Raw genomic sequence first — 23,704 nt, forward strand, 5'->3', positions numbered from 1 at the left:
GTTGTCAGTGAAAATGTTAGGGTTTGTGAGTCATTTGTTTTTTAGCATGGTTATATCATAATGTTTTCCAAATGGGGTTCCACTGCTGCTTGCCAGAGTCATTTCAATTTTATTTGATACTCAATAGAATGGAATTATTCCAAAATTAAATGCTTGCAGTAAGAAGGGAAGTGATCTAAATCTTTAAACATTTTAGGACCTTTGTAAATCTGTTTCAACACATGCAATGTTTACTAGAGAAAACATATGAACTGGTACATTTTTCTTAGACATTCATGAGACATTTGTTAAGTTTCTATGATGTGCATGCAGTACTTGAGTCACATGGTGGAATGACCTTGGAATGCAGAAGACCTGTGTTCAAGTTCAGCCTTTGCTTTCTTGTTGTTGAGTTGTTTCAGTTATGTCTGACTCTCTGTGACCCCATTTAGGAATTTCTTAGTAAAGATGCTGAATTGGTGCAGCCATTTCCTTTTCCAGTTCATTTCATAGATGAGGAAACTGAGGCAAACAGAGCTAAGTGACTTACCCAGGGTCACATAGCAAGAAAGTATGTAAGGCCATATTTGAATTCAGGTCCTTTTGACTCTAGGTTTGGCACTCTGTCCAATTCACTACCTAGCTGACCTTCTGTCTTTGCTACATACTAACTATATGATGAGACAAGTTATTTAACCTCTTACTGCCCTGAGGAAATTCTCTAATACTACTAATCCATCAGTAAACATTTATTAAGCATGTACTATATGTCATATAGTAGGGGCAGCTAGTTGGTACAGTGTATAGAATACCAGGCCCAGAGTCTGGAAGACCTGAGTTCAAATCCAACCCCAGACACTTACTAGCTGTGTGATCTTGGGAAAGTCACTTTCCCTGTTTCTCTTAATTCAGGGGTGAAGGAAATGGTTTACCAGTCCAATATCTTGGTAAGACAACCCAATGGGATCATGAACAGTTGGGCAGGATTGAACAACAACAGTGATAAGACATATAAATGTGATAAAATTAGAATATAAATCCATAATAGAAATAAACACAATGTGATTTGATATAATATCAGATTAGGGAAGAGTCACTGTTGAGTTGGGTATCTCAGAAGGCTTCTGAGATTTATGCCATTTAAAGTAACCTTAAAGGTATGAGCATGAGTATGAAGGAGAACTGGGAAGACATTTTCCCCAAAGTGGGGAACAGGATGAGTCACAGGTGTAAATGCTTGAGATAAGGCAGGAAAAGTTGGATCCAAGCTGAAGACTCCTTTGAATAGCAGACTGAAGTGTTTGGCCTTTGATCACTGTAGGCAACATAGTTTCCTGAACAGCAGAATAACTAATCAGATGTATGATCAGACTAAGTTAGTGAACCCCTGAGTCAGTCAGAGAAAAATAAAATGATCTTTTCTGGATGAGTAGTATATTAATGCAAAGGCTCCTTCTCATTATTTTCACAAGCAATTAATTACTTACCCAGATAGAGTAGTTTACATTTTCTAAGTCTGGCTGGCAACATCCATTATCTCAATTAGATGATACTATGGCTATCTTTGTAAAGTTTTGCCTCTAGGCAATTTGGGGAAGGGGAAATTTAGAGAGAAAAAATGTTCAGCAGCAATAGCTATTTGGCAAAATTAAACTAAGCATGTTTTCTTGCTTGGGAAGGGGGAAAGAGAGAGAAAAGACAAGAAGAACTGGTCTCATTATCCAGCACACTATGATGTCGCAGTTAACATACTATATAAATGAGTAAAAAAAAGGAAGTAATGGGGGGATGGTTATAAAAAGTGTTTAATGGATTAATTTTAGTGCTCATAAAACCACAGTGCAGGAGATGGAGTGCTTCCATGTGCAGGCTGTGGTTCTGAAGTCCCATAAGGCCTCCCTACACTAGCACACCTTAGTACTAACTCGACTCAATGTCGCAGTCTAGGGATCACATCAGCCACAATTGCAATATGTGCCAAATTGTGTAATATTGGTTTCTTTCTGGGGACTAATTGAGAACACCAAACTAATTCTCACTTGTGATTCAAATCAAAGATTTGAGAAACTGTCACTGGAGATTTTCTCATCAAAAGTACAGAATAAAAAAAGGTCCCTGCAGCAACCATGAAATTTACCCCACTGCAACTGCTCTCAGCACAGAATCAGAAGATGTCAGTTTATGAAAAATCCCCTAATTTCCATAACTGTATTTACTATGGGAGCTATGAGTACTCCCCCAAACTTAGGAGTCCTGCAATGATCATTATGCTCTCATTCCTCCAGCAGATTACCTACGGTAATGAAGAAAAAACAAACTATATCCTGTCCATGCTTGTGAGTCATTCTCACCCTTTTACCTCCTTCCTAGTTTATAGGTCACATCAAAAGCTACTAATATCATGCTTTATTAAATATTTTAAATAGGTTTATCAGAGGGCAGGGTGCCATCTTTAATTTTAATTAGCAAACAGATTACAACAAAAATTAGATGATTACAATATTTAGTAGCAACTGTGAATCAGAAAAGAGATATAGCTGGGCCATATGCCCCATTTCCTTTTCATTGCTTTGCATTTAATGATATACTATTTGTTGAACTATGGACTATTATAGACTGCATCCTTTGCTGCCCAAAAAGAAGCATTCATTTAAAAATATTATTTTATTTTATTTTATTTATTGCCTCTATATGGGTAAATATCATTTGTATAGTTACCTCGAATAACCATTTTTTTTAGTCAAATGAAGCAACAAATATCCATAAAAAATGTCTAATTCTCCCACCTTCTAATGTATCAGGCATATTATTGTCAGATTTCTATTACAAAAACATCAAAAGTCTTTAATGACTCTGAACTCTGAAGATAAAAATGGGGTGGGAGTTGCTAGGAGAAGAGAGCAGAAAAATTATCTAACAGCTGCTTTAATATATTTGTGGTCACTATTGAATAATTGATTCTAAAATTCTAAAATGCTTACAAAGAGTTTCTTCTCCCAAGCATATTAAATACTCCTATTGAAAACTTGTGAACACTATTATTTACAGTATGATCTCATCTTAGTATAGTTTCTGGTATATGGAATCTTAGGACCTGGACTCAGAAACTGGCTCTAACACTTTACTCTTCATATGACACTTAAAATATGCAAAGTGCTTTATTATCTCATTTTAACCTTATAACAAACTTACCAAGTTCCATAGGTATTAGAAACAATAAATTAGAAAGGATTAGGAAAATGCTACAGGTCAATTGGCTGATAGGGATGAAAAAAAAAGACAAGAATAATGGAATGAGGATCCAGGAAAAGAAAAAAAAAACCCTATTAAAAGCAGACAGTAGGAGAAAAAAAAATTGTGAAAGCAATTACATCAGAAGGTGTGATAAAGGCCTTGGGAGAGGCTTCAAGAATTAAAGGGATCAGGTTGATATGCACCATAGTAGCTTCATCCTTCTAGCAGTATGTGGAATAGAAGGTAAAAATTGGGGAGCATGAAAACTAGTTACTCCCTCTTATCTAGCTTCCAAACTTATATGTGAGCAGTATAGTTGTTTCTATTTCCTCCTTTAGGACTGTGACATTCCCTGTAATCTGTATCTTTCACTCCACCTCACCAGGGGAATGGGTTTCATTTTTAATCTGATTTGGGAAGGAACTGTAGAAATAGGTAAATGGTCTGAGGCACAATTTGCACACTAGACTGCAGTCTTCAACAAAAAATCATTGGGCTTATTCTATATCCAGAATAGTCAAGATTCAGATGCATTTGATCTTCTCTGCTTCTGAGAAATTATATAAAAAAATGAATCAATAAAATATCTTTGGTTCATCCTGAGTCAAGAGCTGATATCACAACGATTAGAAAGACAAATCTCTCTCTCTCTCTCTCTCTCTCTCTCTCTCTCTCTCTCTCTCTCTCTCTCTCTCTCTCTCTCTCTGTCTCTCTCTCATCTCTCCCTCTGCCTGTCTGTCTGTGTGTCTATCTCTTTCTGTTTTTCTCTTTCATTTCTTCCTTTTTCATTCTCTTTCTCCTCTCTGATAGAAATATATAAACAATATACATATGTGTGTATACATGCAGTATAAAATCTCTTCTTTTGATTGTTGCCTTTAAGCAAAGGAAACATATACAGACCAGCAATGCAATTTTATCCAAAGAATTATCTTAATTCAGCTTTCAGATGGTGAACTGAAATGTAAGATGAGCTTTAAGGAATCAAAGATGAAATCTGAAAAGAATATATGTTCTCCTGGGGAGGCATAAGTGAGAGAGGAAATGAAATCACAATCTCTGCCCTTTTGGGTAAATTAAGCAAAATCAGAGTATGGGCTCCAGAGTTTACTGTTTGTGATATTGTTTCAGCTTTGCTTCTACTTCCACAGCAACTCTACATGTTTTGTTTTTTGCTTTTTTTTGGAGGGCAATTGGGGTTGTCACTTGCCCAAGGTCAGACAGCTAGTAAGTGTTAAGTATCTGAGGCCACATTTGAACTCAGGTCCTCCTGACTCCAAGGCCAGTGCTTTATTCACTGTGCCACCTAGCCAGCGCTTCTCTATGTGGTTTTTGTTGCTCTCAGTCTCTCACTCATCTCTTTGGTCTACAGTGAACTTGTTGCTGGGTCTGGAGTATGTCTCTCACTTTCGGTGCTTGGCTCTCTTACTATCTTTACCCACACTTTTAGTGGTGGTGGCTAGCTGAAGCAGTGAGGCATGCAAATATCTGAATGTAATGACAGTCATGGAGCTAGTTAGGCTATGATGAAATGGGTTGGTTTCATCCCCTTATTCCCTTTTCTCCCATTTCCCATTTTCTCTTAATCCAATGGCATTGCCTCCCATGAGGATGTCCTCCCTCTTCATACTCTTTAAAGAAGTAGGACAGGCTAAGTCTTTCAAGCACTCAGTAAAGTGGGAAATATCCATCTTCTCGAGGACATGAGTTTCTACCAACATCTATTTACATGCAGCATCAAAGCACTGGACCACATAATCTCTAAGGTCTCCATCAGCTCTAAATATATGCTCTTTTGAGTGTTCATGGATATCTTCATGAAAGGGGGAAACTTGATATAAGTGAAAGTATCGTTCAATTGTTCAATTTCCCAAATCTATCTTCCTCATACTCAAATCTGACCACAAATTACCATTTCTTGCTAGCATCTGTCCAAAATATAAACATTGATGAACTCAGTGACATCCACCTGTGTTCCATAATTTGCTCTATGCTCTTCTTTAATTTTATATTTCCAAAAGGAATTGCCAAAACACTCTCTTTTGAGGGACAACGGACCATACTGTAGTTTTTCTGGAGCTTGATTTTGCCAATATAATGCTTCCAAAAATTAGAATCATCTATAGAACTCTTACAATGACAGAGCATCCTTCTTCTGTCAGAACTCTGAGGGTGAGATTGCCCATGACACTGCTGATGAGCATATAGCTGTCTCTTTGATGCCCTGCTTGATGCTAGTGTTAGCAGATCTTTGAACAAAGCCATCTCCCTGGTAACATCTGTCATGAAATTTTACATGATCTTAACATATGCATAGGGAGATAACTTGATTAGGGACAGACTTTAAGGGAACATTTTAATAAATTAGGTGAAAAGTTTTTCTATAATCAGAGGGTAAAAAGACAAAGCACAATCTTATCATCTTCACACTGGACTTTTCACTATTTTATACATCTGACATTTCACTCCTTTTCTTCCCACCACTACCCCTGACTGAAAAATTCACTGTCTCAGTATTTGTACCTCTTGAAATTCCTAGTCCATATCAAATGCCTGAGACTTCCTTTCCCACACCTCCCTCAGCTGCTAGCACTTCACCTCCCCTACCCCTACAAAGAAAAGAATTCTGGGGCGGCTAGGTGGTTCAGTGAATAGAATAATGGATCTGGAGTCAGGAGGACCTGAGTTCAAATCCGGCTTAGAAACTTAACATAAAAACTAGCCGTGTGACCTTGGGCAAGTCACTTAACCCCAATTGCCCTCTTTAAAAAAAATCAAAAAAGAAAAGAATTATGTTTATTTTATATATATTATAATTGCTTTCTCTTTTGATATATGAACTCTTTTAGTCATGTCAGCATTGTTTTTGTATCTACTCTACCTAGTTAGTACCTGGAACATGGTGGACATATAACAAAAACTTATTGTTTGATTGATTATACCTTGATAGATTGAGACTGTGAAGAAATGATTTGATTTCAAAGTCTGTAAAAATCCAACTGTATCCTTCTCATATTCATTCATCAAGGGTGCCATGGATGTATTCATGGGTAATTTTCATTAGTATTTTATAGACAGGAATGGGTAGGCATATGGGATGATAACAGCTATCATCTAAAAATTCCATCTCAGTGACACTGCACTTTTTGAAGGCTAGCTAAGTGCATCGAGGCTTCTTACAGAAGAGTGACCACTAACTAACTAGGTGATAGCTTACTGGTTTTTTTACCACACATCCAAATTCTCATAACAACTTAATATTTAAAAATAATTATCTTCGATCATCTAATATAGGGGACTGTTCTTAACCTAGGATTGGTGAACTATTTTTTAAAAAATTGTAATTACATTTCAGCATATTTTGTTTCCTTTAAAATCATATATATATATACATGTAATTTTATGAATTTAAAAACATTATTCTAAGAATAGGTCCATAGATTTCATTAGATTGACCTGATATCTATCACACACACACACACACACACACACACACACACCACACCACACCTTGAGAAACCTTGATGTAGGCTATCATAGAAATTCTACTGCTATAGAATACTATAGTAGGAGAAGGTATAGGAGTTAGGCAACATCTGTAGTGAGTTCAAGTAAAATTCTAGATTTTTTTAATTGAAAGGACCATAAGAACATAGATGTGGAACCAAAAGAGATCTCAGAGGATAGTCAAATCCCTTTATTTTATAGATGAGGAAACTGAGGCACAGACAGATTAAATAATCTGCTCATGGTCACAGAGGTAGGAAGTGGCTAATTTAGGATTTGAACTCAGACACTGTTAATAGAAAGTAAGTGCTCTCTCCACTGCACTGCACCATCTAGTGTAACTTTATTGAGACAATGTCTGAATTAAAACTGTTTCATTAAAGTTCTATTATCTTGCCTCATCATGGCACAGAAGTGACTCTTGGTTCTCAAAGGCTATATGGCAAGAGAGCACAAATTCTGGCTACCAAATCCTAATAAGCTGCAAAAACTTCTAATCTGGGCTCAGCATTGTTTGATGGACCATATATCTGTTGACTACGGATCAGTTTGGGCAAAATTCAGAGAAGTCTCACAATGTTGGTGGCTGCAAAGTGATGAATTATTTGACTATCACAAATCTGGAAGACAACTGATCAAATTAGAAAGGGGTTGCAATCTGTTAGCAATGGAGGAAGTACCCACAAAAGAGAAGTCAAGGATTTTTGTAGGACAGAAGTAAGATAGAACTTTATTTTTGATCAATTATTTATTCTAAAAGCAGAGTAGGGTTCCTATTAGTTGAATAGATCAAAGCGCTCTTAGCATGCTAAACATTGGGGGAAAGAATGAAAAGATCTTAGCTAACAAATGTGAAAATTGTACCTAAAAGTTTGCATTGATGATTCCAAGTGTGTTTTCAGCAATTAATAATCTGTGGGCTGTTATTTTCATTGCCTAAATAACTGTACTAGTTGTAATAAAAAAAATGACAGTTAATTTCTATTCATCTCAGATTTTACTGTGTGAGTTTGTAGAATTTAAATACAATGGAAACACAGACTTCTTTCTGTGATGGAAAGATTCTTTATTTTGTGTAACCTTTTAGTAAATTATTTTTCATAGGGAGGGATTATGAATAGAAGTGGGTAATGATTACATTCCAAAAAAAGAATTTCTCTTTGTATTGAAAGCTTTGTTCACTAGTGTCTAAAGTTTTTACCTTCTTCCTTACAATCTGAAGATTTCACTAAAGGATTAACCTACCATTTTCTTGAATAGCCAATTAAAAAAATAAAAATACTCCCTTGCTTAAGAACTTTAAAAAAATTAACATCTCAGCAGCTTTCATATTTGTGGAAGCTAATAAAATGTAACAGCTTTCTACAAGATTTTTGCAAAAAAAAATCTAATCATGTTATTCCTAGAGAGATGTTATTATATAATCATGGAGAGAGAGAGAGAGAGACAGACAGAGAGAGACAGAGAGAGAGAGAGAGATACAGAGAGAGAGAGAGAGAGAGAGGCAGAGACAGAGACAGAGAGAGAGAGACAGACAGACAGACACTCCCAGTGTTTGGAATACATGGGATCAAATACTGCCTCTGATCAAAGAGTCCTTCTGTGTCTCTCTGCTTATTTCCCTTAACCATAAGTGGCAGGTAGCTTTCTAATACTATAAATTACAGAGAAATTATTGATCTTCATTAGTGGAGGAAGTAACCACACTGAGAGTTCCCCACACTAGTGACTGCATTATAGTGATTTTCAGCTTCCTCCATTGATGCAGGGATATATATGTCTTAGTAGCATCCCTTGGCAGGGGTGTGCTGGAGCCAGTTCAAACCGTCTACCAAGAAGTGATTAATTTTTTAGTGTGGAAATTTAGACCTCAGAAATTAGAAATTACCAATTAGAACTTGATTGTATAGACTTAAGAGAGTGATGGAGAAAATGTTAATAATGCAGAATAAACATTAAAATATTTCCATGCATTTTTCCATGGAGAGCAAATTATTAAACACTCACCAGCATATGCTTGCATGTTTGTGTATGTGTATATTAATACCCACATACAGATTTATATATTTACATATACATATATTCCTATATTTAAGTATGTAGATATATCCATATTTGTGTATAGCCCATGTCATATAATCAGTAAGGAATGCCAAAAAAGAATACTGTATTAAGAACAACTTTGAGTGACTAAGTCATTTTGATTATGATAAATACAAAGGACATACGAAGGAAGACCAAAGAAAGAACTGATGAATAGATGTATAGAACGATTTTACACAGTGTGTGTGTGTATGTGCATTTTTGTGTAATCATAGCCATCTCTATGGCAGGGAAAACAAACAAAAAGGAAAAAAATGACACCATAACTTTATTATATATTTAAAAGGAATAGCATTTGTAATAGATTTGTAGTTTCATGTGCAATCATCTTTTTATACTATGATATTGAAATACTTGCTATATTTCATAATAAAGCAAAAATTAAATAAATAAAACTTTAAAATAACAATAGGAGTAAAGTATGTCTTCAGTGAAGTATATGACAGAAAGAGAGGATGTGCTGTTCATGTGGCAAGGGCACAGAGCATGGTAGGGAGACTCTCAGAGTGCCTCGTGGTGTCTGGAGACAATGATGAAGACCTCTAGACATCTGGGAGGACCTCTCATGATGAACTTTTGGGATGATATTGATGCTATTTAAAAAGGATAGGTAGGCATGGGATGATTATAGTGTATTTCAGTGAAGGGAACACCTGAATTGATAGGATCAAAGATCCACTGAGTATTGAATATTGATGAGCATAATTATTAACATCATGACTCAATTATGCACACCTCCACAAACACGATTTCAAATAAAGTGTGTAGAAGCCTTATCAACATTTCTTTTTGCAACCACCAAAATGTAAATGCTCAAGGCTGATTGCTTTGATGTTAAAGCAATGGCCAGCATAACCATAGTTTGCATAGTGACAATTCAGTTTTCTAGTTCCTAGACAATATATTTCTACCTCTCTCCTCTGCCCACCCTATTCCTTGTCTCCAAGCAAAGGAGCATGACTTACAACAATCATTTATCAGACTCTTACTCTCTACCAGGCACAGAGTTAAGCACTCATTCTAGGAGCTGGAATTTCTCATATAGTAATATCAGGAAAGCTCTAAGTTCTGCAGACTCAGATTCATTTAAGCTAAAAAGAGACTAAGAGTTGTATGCTGATAATCTCCAATGAGTGGTGAATTGCTTTGTTTCATGAAAAACGGATTTATGCCTACCATCACAATACCAAAAACTTCTTTGCTCGTGCCTAATTATGAAGCAGAAATCAAGGGGATATGTATTTGCCGACAAAGACACAGCTAAAATTGAGGGTAACTGCTTCTTTTATACTTTGTTCTCTTCTAATTGGTAGGCAACGTACAGTTAAAGAATTGCTGCAAGTCAAGATAGCTATGAGCACGTTGTATTGTATCTACTCTGTGAACGTACCCTCAATATAACTCAGCTCTGCTGGTTGCCAATATTGTTTTCGATTTCCATCTATTAGATATATGATCAAGCATGTCAAATCTGCCCTGAGTAAGAAAGCAAAAAAAAAGTCATTTACTGGAAACATTCTCACAGCTATTAATCCAACAACCCTGGTCAGATTTAATGCTCAAAGGCATTTACCTACAAAGTTAAGCAGATGCTTTGAGTTGCAAGCTAATTTTGTTCCTCTGTTATCTTAACAGGACATCTGTTAAAACATCATCCCAGGAAGGTAATATGCTCAAAATTAAACAACCTGCAGGTTGCCTTGTGATTTTTATATGCAACCCTGACATTTAAACCATTAACTAACCCAGTGTGGAAACTACAACTAAACAATCTTAACTGCTACTCATTACAATGTGTTGTTTACAATATGTTGTTGTAGATTTTTACATAATTGTTCTTTTGCTAATCAAATGGAGGTAATATCAAGGTTATTGAAAAAGTTATCCTTTGATTAATAAAAGTTCCAGCCTAAACTGAGACTCAACATTTCACCTCCTTGATATTCTCTTAACTTTAGTGTTTTGTGATACTCCTCTCTCCCGACTCTCCTTACTATCTAACTGCTCCTTCTCAGTCTTCCTTGCTGGATCTTCATCAAAGTCATACCTGCTAACCATGGGTTTCCCACTGGGCTCTGTCCTAGGCCCTCTGCTCTTCTTTCTCTCTGCTGTTTTGGTTAGTAATCTCATCAGTTCTCGTGAATTCAAATATTATCTCCATGCTGATTCTCAAATCTACTTATCCAAGACTGTCCTCTCTGCTGATCTTCTGTTTCATATCACCAACTGCTTTCTGGACATCTCAAAATGGCTATCCCTTAGGTGTGGCTAGGTGGCACAGTGAATAGAGCATCGAACCTGGAGTCAGGAGGACCTGAGTTCAAATCCGGATTCAGACACTTAACACAAAAACTAGCCATATGACCTCGGGCAAGTCACTTAGCCCTAAATTGCCCTCTAAAAAAATTAAAAACAAACAAATAAAAAACCTGGATATCCCATATACACTGTAAGCTCAACATGTCCAAAATTGAATTTATCTTTACCCTCTTTCCTCTTCATAACTTCCCTCTTACTATCAACTGCACCAAAATATTTTGAATTCCAAGGCTTGCAAAATAAATGTCATACTCAGTTCCTCATTATTTCCTCTCATCATTCCCCATAGCCAACATATTTCCAGGCCTGTTAATTGCACTTTTGCAACATCTCTCAAATAAACCCTCTCTTCTCCTCTGATACTACCACCACCTTCATCATGAGATGCTCATCACTTCATGCTTGGATGAGAGCAAGAGCTGGCTGATGGGTATGCCAGTCTCAATTCTCCCCCCACTCCAAGCTATTCTCCACTCAGTTGCCAAAGTCATGGCATATGGGTATGTAAGACATTTTTCTTTGGTTCCAAACCTGTAATTGTACTGGCATTGAGAACTCCCAGTGTGGTAACTCCTTCTACTAATGCTAATCAGGAGCTCATAGGAAATTTATAGTCTAAGAAGTTTGCCTATGGGTGATGAAAGATAAAAGATTTGCACATGGTCACACAGCTAATCTATGTCAGAGACAGAAGTTAAATGCTCTTAAAAGTCTTCCAGACTTTAAGGCCTGGCATCAATCCGCTATGTTGTGATTCTTCTCATATAAATGTTATCATCCCCATTTTACAGATGAGGAAACTGAAGATCAGAAAGATATGATAACTTTAAACTCAATATTCTTCATAATACCCTCCACTGACCTTCATTTCAATTCGTAACTAAGGGAACTCAATAACTGGAGAGAGTTGTCAGAATATCATCCATGTTATAGGCTCTGCTAAAAATGTATATTCTTGAAACTATCAGTTTTTATTAATAGTAAATTTTCACACCAAGTTGGCTGATGCTTTCACTGTTATTTTTTAAAGCAATCTGTGCCTTGTCTTATGCAGTGGTGTCTAAACTTAATTGATCTTTTAATCCCATCAGTAAATAATTATATATTTAATTATTTATAAATTACATCCATCCATTAATGAACCAATAATCATGTATAGCATAAAACAGACATAAATACAAATTTAATTTAATACAATACAATTTAAAAGAATGAGATTAAGATGAAATTATATTTGGTCCAAGACTCAATAGAGAACCTTTCAAATTTATTGAGTAGGGGAGTAAAATTGTTGGATCCACATTTTAGGAAAATCACTTTGGTATTTATGTGGGGGATGATTTGAAAGGGGTGAGATTTGAAGCACGGAGACCTATTAGGAGACTAGGTCCAGGCAAGAGGTGCTGAGAACCTAAACAAGGTGTTGAATAAGTTGGTGCAAATGTAACTGATATGTAGAAATGTAGAATGTAAGCACCTTGAGCATAGATTTATATACCTTTATATTTGTCTTTATATTCGTATATCTAGTGCCTAAAGCAGTGTCTACCATGTAGTAGGCGCTTAGGTTCATTGATTGTGGATACTACATTAATGAGTAATGACAGGAAATGCTAACTGATTGGATAAGGAGGAGGAGAATAAGTGTGAGGAGCAGAGGACCAACCGGTGGTTGTGAATTTGGCCACGTAGATGGATAGCATTGCCCTCGGTAGGACTCAACAGCAATAGCAATGTTAGAAGAGGGATAGGATTTGGAGAAAACCAAAAGCAAACAGATCTGAGATTCATTCTGTACCCACTAATGCTGGGTCACTCACTCTGAGGAAACAAAAATGAAATTGAGTGGTGGGTGGGATGAGACACTGACTGTTCCAGATACTATTCCAGAATTATGAAATAGCCACCTCCTGCAGACACAAAATGCTGGTGTGGGGGTATGATTCCAAAAGCACCTTGGCAGCTGAAGATTCCAGGGTCAAGGGCTCTTAGGGGCCCAAGTGGGGCTGAATGGGAGAAATTGGGGGAATTAGTAGAGAAGGGAATGCACAGAGCAATGAAATATGATTCTGTTGGACACAAGCCCATAGGATGGGTATCATGGGGACAGTGGGATTCAATACATCTTCGTAGAAACCTCCGAGTGACTAATCACATGCTCCTTTGAGACCTTCCCCCTAGTAGTCTGGTGGTGGACCTACTTTGGAGACCACTGGTGTGAGAAGCAGAGTTGGTGAAATAGGGACAAAGCGAAGACTCCAAAATACTTGTTTTTATCCTTTCTTCCCACTTTCATTAGATAGTTTCTCAAGCACATATCATTGTTTGCAAATGTAAAACTTCCTTCACATATACAAACCCAATCTCACACTAATTATGCCAACAAATGTAAGTCATGCAGAAACCAATAACTTGGGAGTGGTGGGAGAAAACATCTTTTTCCCCTTCCTATTCTACATCCTATGTATCATTAATAGATGTAGTTTCTATATTCTCATTTCATGCTTTCATATATCTATGTACTTTCCATTCACCATTGATTGCTTGATCACTTCTGACATCATATTACTTTAAGGGATATAAAGCAGACATAGCAACTAAGGAATTAAATGTTATAATCTTACCTTTCTCAAACCCTTAGAGTAGGAAAAGGGAAAAACACATATAACTTTGCCCTTTAGAGTTATCCTTTAGATTGTTTGTTAAAAGAAAATGATTAAATTTTCATGGACTCTGCTAAAACCAGCTTTGGGTTGTAAAATGAAAGGCAGAGCAGATGTTATTAACTACTTCATTGCCAAGGGGCTATTACTAACCAAGATGTGTTATAAGACTCTTTATGCTCTTGCAGCTATGCTATTTCCAAACTCCAAGTCTTAGAAGCCGCTTTCAGCAGGAAGCCCTTACCTTGACTTTCTCTGTTTGAGCATATGGACACTTAATCACTGAATTTCTGCCACAACTTGGAGTGGAGAGAGTGTGTATTCATACAAAATTTTAATACAGCCATTTTCCCTTTTCTTAAACTAAACCGGCCCTCCCAGGGCTTGCTAGTTCACCTCACTTAGCCAATATGGGTAAATATCTGCTCTACAATTTTTTTCAGGTGATTATTCAAAAAAGGAAAATGTCATTAAAACTCATTCTACTGTGGAATTTCTTTGAACAAAATGGATTATGGGGGGATAGCAGAGATGTTTAAATTAGGTCACGAATTCATCTTTGGAAGGCTGTATGGGCTTTTCCTGTGTGGAAGCAAAATGTGAGCTTTAAGAAGCAATCCTGTCTGTTCTTTTCGAGCCGCCTGAACAATTTCCTTTCATTGGTCATGGTACCTTGCTGAAAGGCTTGCCTGACAGCCAGGGGTGTAGGGGCTAACAGTGAGGCAAAGGATCAGAGAAATACCATAAAGAAAGACGACTCTGCAGCAGGGCGTGCTGTGCCCGTATATGATCCCAATCATAAAACCAAATGTCTATGGGAGCTTTAGTTGTTCCCAACACCATCATCCCCCCACCCCTAGGCATTTTCTACTTTTTCCTTTGTTGGCATTGAAGTAAAACAAATCCGACTGATTTTAGAAGCATATGGAGCCAGATTTCAGCAAAAGACATTCAGTAATTGCTACAAAAAGATCTGCCTGGTTTCCATTATGCATCCTTACCTCCCCTGACCACTGGTAAAGACCCCAATCAGCTCTGCAGTGATGCTTAGTGATTATCCATTAGTTCCTCTACTCCTTTAAGCAGGTGATAATCTCACGGTACTAAAAATGTCAACATCTTTACATATTCCTTTGGCTCTAATAAGGAGCTGTTACAAACTTATCTCATGGCCTCTGTCCCTTATAGCTAATTTCAAGAAGCAAAAGACTCTTAGGGATGATTTACTTGCTAATGGAAATAAGTTGGTGCCTTTGACTTATTTGATATTAATGGCAAAATGGATGGATTTGCACTAAAGAAGGATGTAAAGAAGGATGGTGGATTTTTAAAATTCCCAAGCTGTGTCACTTCACTCTATTAAAAAATAAAATAATTCTTTATGTCATTAACTCTTTCTTCCACTATCATAAGCACACATGGACTCACATATGCATGCACGCACAGACACACATACACACACAAACACACAGCTGAGGCATTTATTATTAAGATGTAATTTTATCAAATGGTTCTAAGAACATGCTGTGCCAAAATGTTCCTTGTGTCTCAGAACTTCCTTGGAAATACCTAGTGGAAAATACAGGCTAATAGTCTACTTCCCCAAAAGTTATTAGGTGTTTTCTATTTTGAGTCTATCTGGTGCAGTACATTTTAAGGCTGTGACATGTTTTGCTTAATCAGAATGAATACCCAGGAGCATTATCACAGATCTAGTAACATTTTCTGTTTTCCCCCCATTTTTTCTCAAATCAAACATGTGGTCTGTGTGTGTGTATGTGCATGTGTGTACACATGGATATACAATAAGAATTATGATTTCTTATTACCTCCCCATCTCCTGTGACCCTAAGTATATTTGGGTCATTTTATTAAAATAATAATAAAATGAAAATAAATAAATATAAGAGGGAGCATTGTGTAATGCAGAGAAAGTTAACCTTCGTGTATGGACAACTTTAACTCAAATTCTATTTTTGACCTCTACTAGTTTTGTGAAAGTGGTCAATTTGTTAAATGACTCAGTGAATAAGGCAACTTTCTGAGATTAGAAGTCATAGAAAAAATGTCAATCTTGATTGGTAGATGGAACTTTTATATTAGGAGTTCCCCATACTGAATAAATTACAGTCCTGAACCATATGGTTATTATCTGAGTAATAGTCTAGCTAAGTTGGAAAAGGCTAATGACTTAATTGGTCACAAGTGATACAATATTTTTCAGCCACAGAATCTCCTAACAACTTTTTACCAAGTCATAGAAGAGGGCTGCCTTGTTCATACCCATGATGAAATCATAGAATTATTGACATTGATGGAAGGATCTTGAGATAACAAGACCCATTTGAGATATCTAGTCAAATTCTATCATTTTACAAATAAGTAAATTGATTTATCCAGGTTTACACAGATGGTAAAGGTAGAATTTGAAACCAAGTCCTCTTAATACAAATCCAGTTTTCTTTTCATTGAATTGTACTACAGGTTATTAAGTATCAAAGTATACATATAATTGAGGCATTTATGGTATAAAGAAGATGTGACCTATGGTACTGGAAATAATACATAAATCATTGAGATCAGGGCTATTTAAAGGTATTCAATATTTACTACACCGGCTTTAGATTGGAGCAAATTTTGTGCAGGAATGATGCATGGAATTTTTCTCCTTGCAGTCTAGGAGATATTTCAGACTACCTTTCAATAGACCATACATCACAATCTGCCTTAGCTATCTTAGCTCTGAAATACTGCATACTATATTACTTTCAAGGCATTTTAATGGAGTCATTTTACAAAGCAGCGTTTCTAAGTTTTTAATAGCAAATTAAGATAAAGCCCATTTAGATTAGAGATGTTCCTAAATTTTTAGGCATTGACTTTCTTCTTACTAAACTAGGAATAGTTTCTATTTTGTAGAATGTCTGCTACTCATTTTATCTCTATCTGGAAAGGGGCAGTTAGGTGATGCAGTGGATAGAGTTTTAGGCTTGTGTAATGGGAATGCAAATTTGGAAGATCTTCCCTGCCCCTAGGCTAAAGTGCACCTGAAGCCTAGGGAGGGAGGCTTGTTTTTAGTAGATACTTTTTGATTGACCAGTGGGTCAATAAGGTTGTTACATTCTCTGAGCCAGGAGAAGGCTACATAAGCCCTGATGTGAGGCTTTGTTTTGGGGGCTCACTTTGAGAAGTGTTCTGTGATTTGATCTGAATTCTGGGAAGCCGTTGTTGAGAGTCCCCCGGCTTTGAAAAACCCAGATGTGGAAACCCAGATGTTGACTGGGCATGGATGTAATGGTTGGACAGTTTGGAAAGCTGTCTACTTCATCTGTTTCTGTCTTGATAATTCTGCCTGTATACTTTGAAGTTCGGGGTGCTGACCTTTTTCCCCTGAACAAAGTAAATGATATATGTCTGACTGATTAAAGTAAGCTTGTTAACCCATTTTGAGTTGCTTTCCTTTAACAAAGCAGATCCAAGAACCTGTATTGGCGGCAAACCCTGAGGACACTTGGGGTGCTTGCTGCTACAGCTTGGAATCAGGAAGACTTTGGTTCAAATCCATCCTCAGACACTTACTAGCTCTGAGACCCTGGGCAAGTCACTTAACCCTGTTTGCTTCAGTTTCTTCCTCTGTAAGATGAGCTAGAGAGGGAAATGACAAAGCACACTAGTGTCTTTGCCAAGAAAACCCCAAATGGCATCAGGAAGAGTCAGACATGACTGAAAATGACTAAACAACAACTCCTATTCATTTTATCTTTATTCATGCATGGATACATTTGTACATATATATGTCAATCAGAATGGTAAGTAGGCAAGCCTGGCTTAAATCCTGGACATTTCTAGCTACTTGTTGTCATGCAATAGAGATCATTTGGTGTTACTGATATCTTCAGGTATATCAAATGATAGTTACATGCTCATGCTTCAAGTTATTTTTCATTTGGTTAAATATATCTTTACTTCCTCCTGGAGTGAGAGCAGGGGGGAAGATTTTTGGTAATAATGCTATTATCCACTCTTCCTATTTCAATCAATTCATCATTTTAGTAGAATCAGAACTAAAGATTCAGAAATGGCAAATGACTTTAAAAAACCCAAATGGGATTCTTCTTAAAGATGTAGAAATTCCCTCCAACCACATAGATCAAAATCCATCCATGCCTGCTCATCCTGGATAACTCTTCACTGCCTATAACTGCACACATTGCAGTCCTACCCAATGTTCTGAGGCCTTCCTCTCTTCTGATATATCACTAAGTACTAGTGGAACATTCTAGTTGTTAAATTGTTATCCCTCCTCACTGTGAACAGTAGAGAAAAAATGAATAAAGCTATTCACTGTGTTTCTTTTTCTACTTTTATTTATAAAGTTATTTATGTAATTGTCCAAAAGTCTTTATCCTAATTAGGTTTATTAGGATCAATCAAAGTGTTAAAGTATTATCTAAATTTCAAAAATATTTTTGTGCCTGGTGGTAGAAAAATTAATATATTAGGTCTCATGAAAAAAAATCAAATAGCAAAGTTACCACTAACTGCAGAATGACCTCTGGGCCTCAGTTTCTTTATTTGTAAAGTGAAAGCAATGGAATAGAATTAAGAGGTGATAAACTCAACACTTTATGCCTTCAAAATTCAGGAGGGGGCCCAAATCAGATTAAAATGCAAGTGAGAAATGCATATTATATTGCATAAAATGCAATAAAAATTGCAATAAAATGCAATATAAGCAATGATCATTTGTGGTTTTCTAAGCCAATATGTGACCCACAGGAATGAGTGATTTTTGAGTTTGATGCCACTGGACTAGATGAATTCTAAAGTTTCTTCTAGATCTGATATACCATGAATCTATGGCTCCATATATTAACACGAACTTTATATCCAAAACAAACAAATAATAAATAGAAGTGTAGTCAGTGGGTTTTAAAATATTCTACAGTGTTAATCTTTATCACAATATACATTTAAAACTATGTAAATCTGACTTCAAATCAGATTTGTACAACCTAAAAACTTTGGTAGATTTTATATCTAAAAAGTATCCCAGAAAACATGTGTTCTCATTATTATATTTTTCAGATGAGGAAACTGAGGCACAGAAAGGTGATATATCTTATTCAAGACCAGAAACTAATTAATAGTAGAGTCAGAATTAGACCTTAAAGGAGTATAATATAAAATTTAAGCATACTGTTTCCAAGATGTTACTAACAGGAGTCGTGAAAAGCCTAGGTCAACAGCATTCAATCTGAAAAGCCTGGCACAAAACATATGAGCAAAGCATAATATATGTAGAATATTACATATAGATCCTCTTTGTTCACAGTATTATGTAACAGAAATTCTAATACTATAGATGAACATGAAAGCTTATAATTCATTTTCACTTAATATGACAAGAATCTTGAATTGCCAGATATAAATATTCTTAAAAGTGTAAAGCAGAAAATAATTAACATAGAATTATGACACCCAGAGGAACAAGCTCATATTCATTATGAAAACTAAGATTTCTCATATCATATGCCCCAAATGGGAAAATCAGCTTTTTCAGTCATGAAGGAGAATACAATAAAAATATCTTTTAGAGAGTGTTTTCAAATGGGATTTATTTCTATAGCAAATACGCTAACTCAGGTGACAATTCATTTACTTATGACAACTTGTTATATAATTGATCCATTATAATGTAGGTAATATATGGGGGGAGGGGATAAAAACTAGGAAAGTCAAAGAAAATATAAATGATTTCTAACAAGGTTCTATTCTTCCTTTAAGATATGTGTTGCAAATAAAAAGCAGAAATCAACACCATTGCCAAAGTCCTTGATCACCAAAAATATTTGTTTAAATCTATATTGAATGAGGATGGTAAAAATCCATTATCAGTGTCATTTTTCTTCACAACTATAATCTGTGATATACCTATAACCTTTAATTAAAGAATTACCAAAGTTGGTCCAAAGTATCGTACATTCTAAGTAGCCGCTGGGCTATGCTCATCAATCTGAAGACAGGAGAAGCTCATAAAAAGACATCTTAGTTTTAGGAATTGGCTGCTAACCCAAGATTGATGATTGAAACAAGTTAGATAGTAAATTACCTTTGAGAGGTCCCCAGCCTCCAAGTAGAAGCAGATAACAAACACATTCCATGTAACCCAGAGGACTAACCAGATAGCATACTGTTGGGAAGAAAAAGAGAAACAATATTTTATTGAGAGAAACAATACTTGATTCATTTTTAAAATTAACAATGCAAGATTTAAGTGGAGCTTCAGCTGATTGTGAAACTTTCAGAAAATCAATGTATTACAAACCAAAGAAGAAAAGAAGAAAATATTTTACATAGCTTCTCTTTTGTAAAAAAACAAGGCTACATTCCAAGTAATCACACTGGCAATTACCTGTCACTTAAGAAGTTAATGGCATTGGATTCATACATAATGAAATTCATAGTGAATACCTTCACACTTGGGATTTTTTAAAACCTCCAGTAAAACTGTATAGAGAGAAGTATGTGCCAAAATTTCAATTCATAAAGTTTTTTTTAACATAAAAGCAATGATTTTGAGTATTCCAATATTGTTTCACAATTAATCTGTTACTACCATATATTATCATATTACCATATATCTTTATCATGGCCTCACTTTCTCATTCACTGTAATGGAAAGATAAATCCATGCCCTTTATTAAGATGTTGAATACTAGTAGAAGGCAAGTAAAAATATACATTATGAACATTTGAAAGGCATCACTTAAAGGATATCAATTGTCACATATGTTTTGTCATTGGTAGGCATTCTCTCTTGGAATTAAAGGAAATGTCTACAAAGAAATGTTGATAATCTTTATTGAAATATCAGCCATTCCCACTCTTCTCTATTCTATGGTCTTAAATCTCAAACCCCACTGCCTAACCAAAGTCATAGATCATTTCCCCCTACCTTCCTCCAATTGTAGAACTTTGCAAAATGTGTACTTAAAAAGTCCTGTTTTCAGCACCACACCCAGAAATAACTGGCCGTGTAACCTTGAACAAGTTACTTAACCCCAATTGCTTTAAAAATAATAATAATAAAAATCCTCTTTTCAATGTCAACTACACCCTCACTTCAGCAAGGCAATCTTTTTATTCCTCCCTAGCTGATCTCACTTCTCACACTCTTGCAAGCCTCCTTTTTCCTCCTTGAGCTTTGCTCTTCACCCACTTCAAGCAAGTACCTTGCCTCTTTACTTAGAAAGCATACAATTTGACATGAGCTCCCTCTTCTCCCACTTTCTTTCTCATAAAACAACTTACCATCATCTCACTGCCTCTTTCTTTGCCCCAGTCTCTGAAAAACACATAACTTTCTCTTTGCCCAGGTCAACTCTTCTAAATGTGCCCTTTGTCCCATCTGTCTTTTCCAGAAGGTTGTGACCTCAATCATATACTCTTCATTCTTACATCTTCAGTTTTTCTCTAGCTACTTATTTCTTCCTTTTTCTCAACCAAACTCCTCAACAAAGCTACTATAACCAATGTTTCCTCTTCTCTTCTCACTCATTCTTAAACCTTTTGGAGTATTGCTTCCAAACTCAAATCAAAGCGCTCTCTCCAAATTTACAGATAATCTTTTATCACTAAAGCTGGTCTTTTCTAATTTCTCATCCTTCTTGCCCTTATCTTGATACTGTGGACCACACTCTTCCCCTCCTGTCCTTTCTTCCTCACTTTACTGTCTCTCCCCTCTCTCTGTAACCTTGTCAGCTATTATGGGTGTTGCCCAAAACAGTCAAAATGAGAACTCAGAAAGACCTTTGTTCAAAAAGGTCAAGGTCTCCCACTACATCCTGGGCCATCTACAGTTGTCTTGATCTAAATCTGGCCACTGGATCCACATGGCTCCAGAAGAGAAAGTGAGGCTAGTGACTCTGCCCAGCCCTCCATCACTTAAATCCAATTCACTTGCAAGTCATGGCATGATCTTCCTGATGTCTCTGTCCTCTTCGAGAACAAAAGACAAACAACACACATGAGTATTTATCAACTCAGCTATACAAATGTCTCCAATCTATATATCCAGCCCCAGTTTCTCTCTTAAGTTTTATTCCTGCATCACCAATTACCTATTAGATATTTCATATTAGATATCATAGAGACATATTAAATTCAACATGTCTAAAACTAAATGCATTATCTTTTTTTTGCCTTTTGGAGGGCAATTGGGGTTAAGTAACTTACTCAAGGTTACATGGCTAGTTTTTGTGTGGGTGTTAAGTGTCTGAGGCCGGAACTGAACTCGGGTCCTCCTGATTTCAGAGCCGGTACTTTACTCACTGTGCCACCTAGCCACCCCAATGTATTAACTTTTACACTAAACCCTCTCCTCTTCCAAATGCCTTCATTTCAATACCACCATTTCCCCAGCATCTCAGATTTGTAATATCAGCATTATTCTGGACACCTCACTCTCATTCCACATAATGAATCAATTGACAAATCTTGCTGTTTCTAATTTCAAAATATCTCTCACACCTCCTCATTTCTCTCCATTACCCATATCACACTGATTTATACTTTCATCACCTCTCATTTAGATTATTGCAACAGCCTCTTCATTTGCCCTGTCTCTACCAATTCTAGTTCATTCTTAACACTGATGCCAAGATAATTTTCCTTAACTGTGAATATGGCACTTTCCTACATGAATAACTTAAGCATATCCTCAAGGGCAAAGGAAATGTTGTATGAATTGATGAGCTTGATTCTTCTAGTGATAATCAATTTTGGTGACTTCTTATTGCCTTTAGGATTCATTGATTCGATAAACATGAATTAAGAACCTACTGTGTTCCAGGAAGTGTACTAAGGACCAGGGATGCAAAAAGAGGCAAAAGATAGGCCCTACTCTAATGGAATTTATAATCTATAGACACTTCTGTTTAGCTTTTGAAACCATTTCAAACATGTCCCCAACCTATATTGCCAGTGTCATTAACATTAGAACCTCCTCCTGCACTCTGGGATCTTGCCAAACTGGTCTTCTCTCTTCTTCCTACAAAATATCTTGTCTCCCATCTCTGGGTACTGGTACTAACTATCCCCCATGCCTAGAACGCACTTCTTCCTCAACTCCACCTCATAAAATCCTTCTTTTGCTTTTTTGTAAAAATTTATTTATTTCCTTTTTTTTGGAGGGGGGAAAGAAGGGCAATTGGGGTTAAGTTACTTGCCCAAGGTGACATGACTAGTAAGTGTTAAATATCTGAGGCCAGATCTGAACTCATGTCCTCCTGACACTAGGGATGGTTCTCTATTCACTGAATCCATCCCTTTAAGACACATCTGGGGGCAGCTAAGTGGAATAATCAATACAGCACTGGCCCTGTAGTCAGAAGAACCTGAGTTCAAATTTGACCTCAGACACTTAACATAAAATTAGCCATGTTAACCCCAATTGCCTTGCCTTTCTCCCTCCCCCCCAAAAAAAGCAAAAAATAAAAAAGACATACCTGAGGTACCACATTCCACATGCAACTTTTCCTGATCACTTTCTTTTTTGTTGATGAAGTAGATGCATACTTTATTCCTTATTAGTACTAGACCCAGACATGAGCCATATTCTTTTTAAATTAAATTTTATGTTTATTTTACATCATTCATTTCCACTAGATTTTGAGTTACAAATTTTCTCCCCATCTTCCCCTACCTACCACCCCAAAACAGCAATCCCACTGTATATCCCCTCCCCCAATCTGTTCTCTCCTATATCTTCCCCCATACCCCCTCCAACTTTCCAGTAAGGCAAAATATATCTCCTTACCCCAGTGCCTGTATATCTTATTTCCCACTTGCATGCATAAAATAATAATAATATATATTTTTAAACATTTGATTTTAAA

The 23,704-nt window shown here is 36.4% G+C and overlaps 1 protein-coding gene across 3 annotated transcripts in view; it reads right to left on the bottom strand.

Moving 5' to 3' along the window:
* NKAIN2 (sodium/potassium transporting ATPase interacting 2) overlaps positions 1-23,704 on the bottom strand; it is a 1,356,778-nt gene that overhangs the window by 582,835 nt on the left and 750,239 nt on the right. For all 3 annotated transcript variants that reach the window (XM_069076922.1, XM_069076923.1, XM_069076924.1), the window contains one exon: positions 19,918-19,998. In XM_069076922.1, coding sequence (XP_068933023.1) covers positions 19,918-19,998 — 81 coding nt within the window. The remainder of the gene's footprint in view (positions 1-19,917; positions 19,999-23,704) is intronic.

Source organism: Petaurus breviceps, unplaced genomic scaffold (genome assembly GCF_028583685.1).
Source record: "Petaurus breviceps papuanus isolate PSGF00001 unplaced genomic scaffold, PetGlider_PUasm1.0 90977, whole genome shotgun sequence".
NCBI lineage: Eukaryota > Metazoa > Chordata > Mammalia > Diprotodontia > Petauridae > Petaurus > Petaurus breviceps.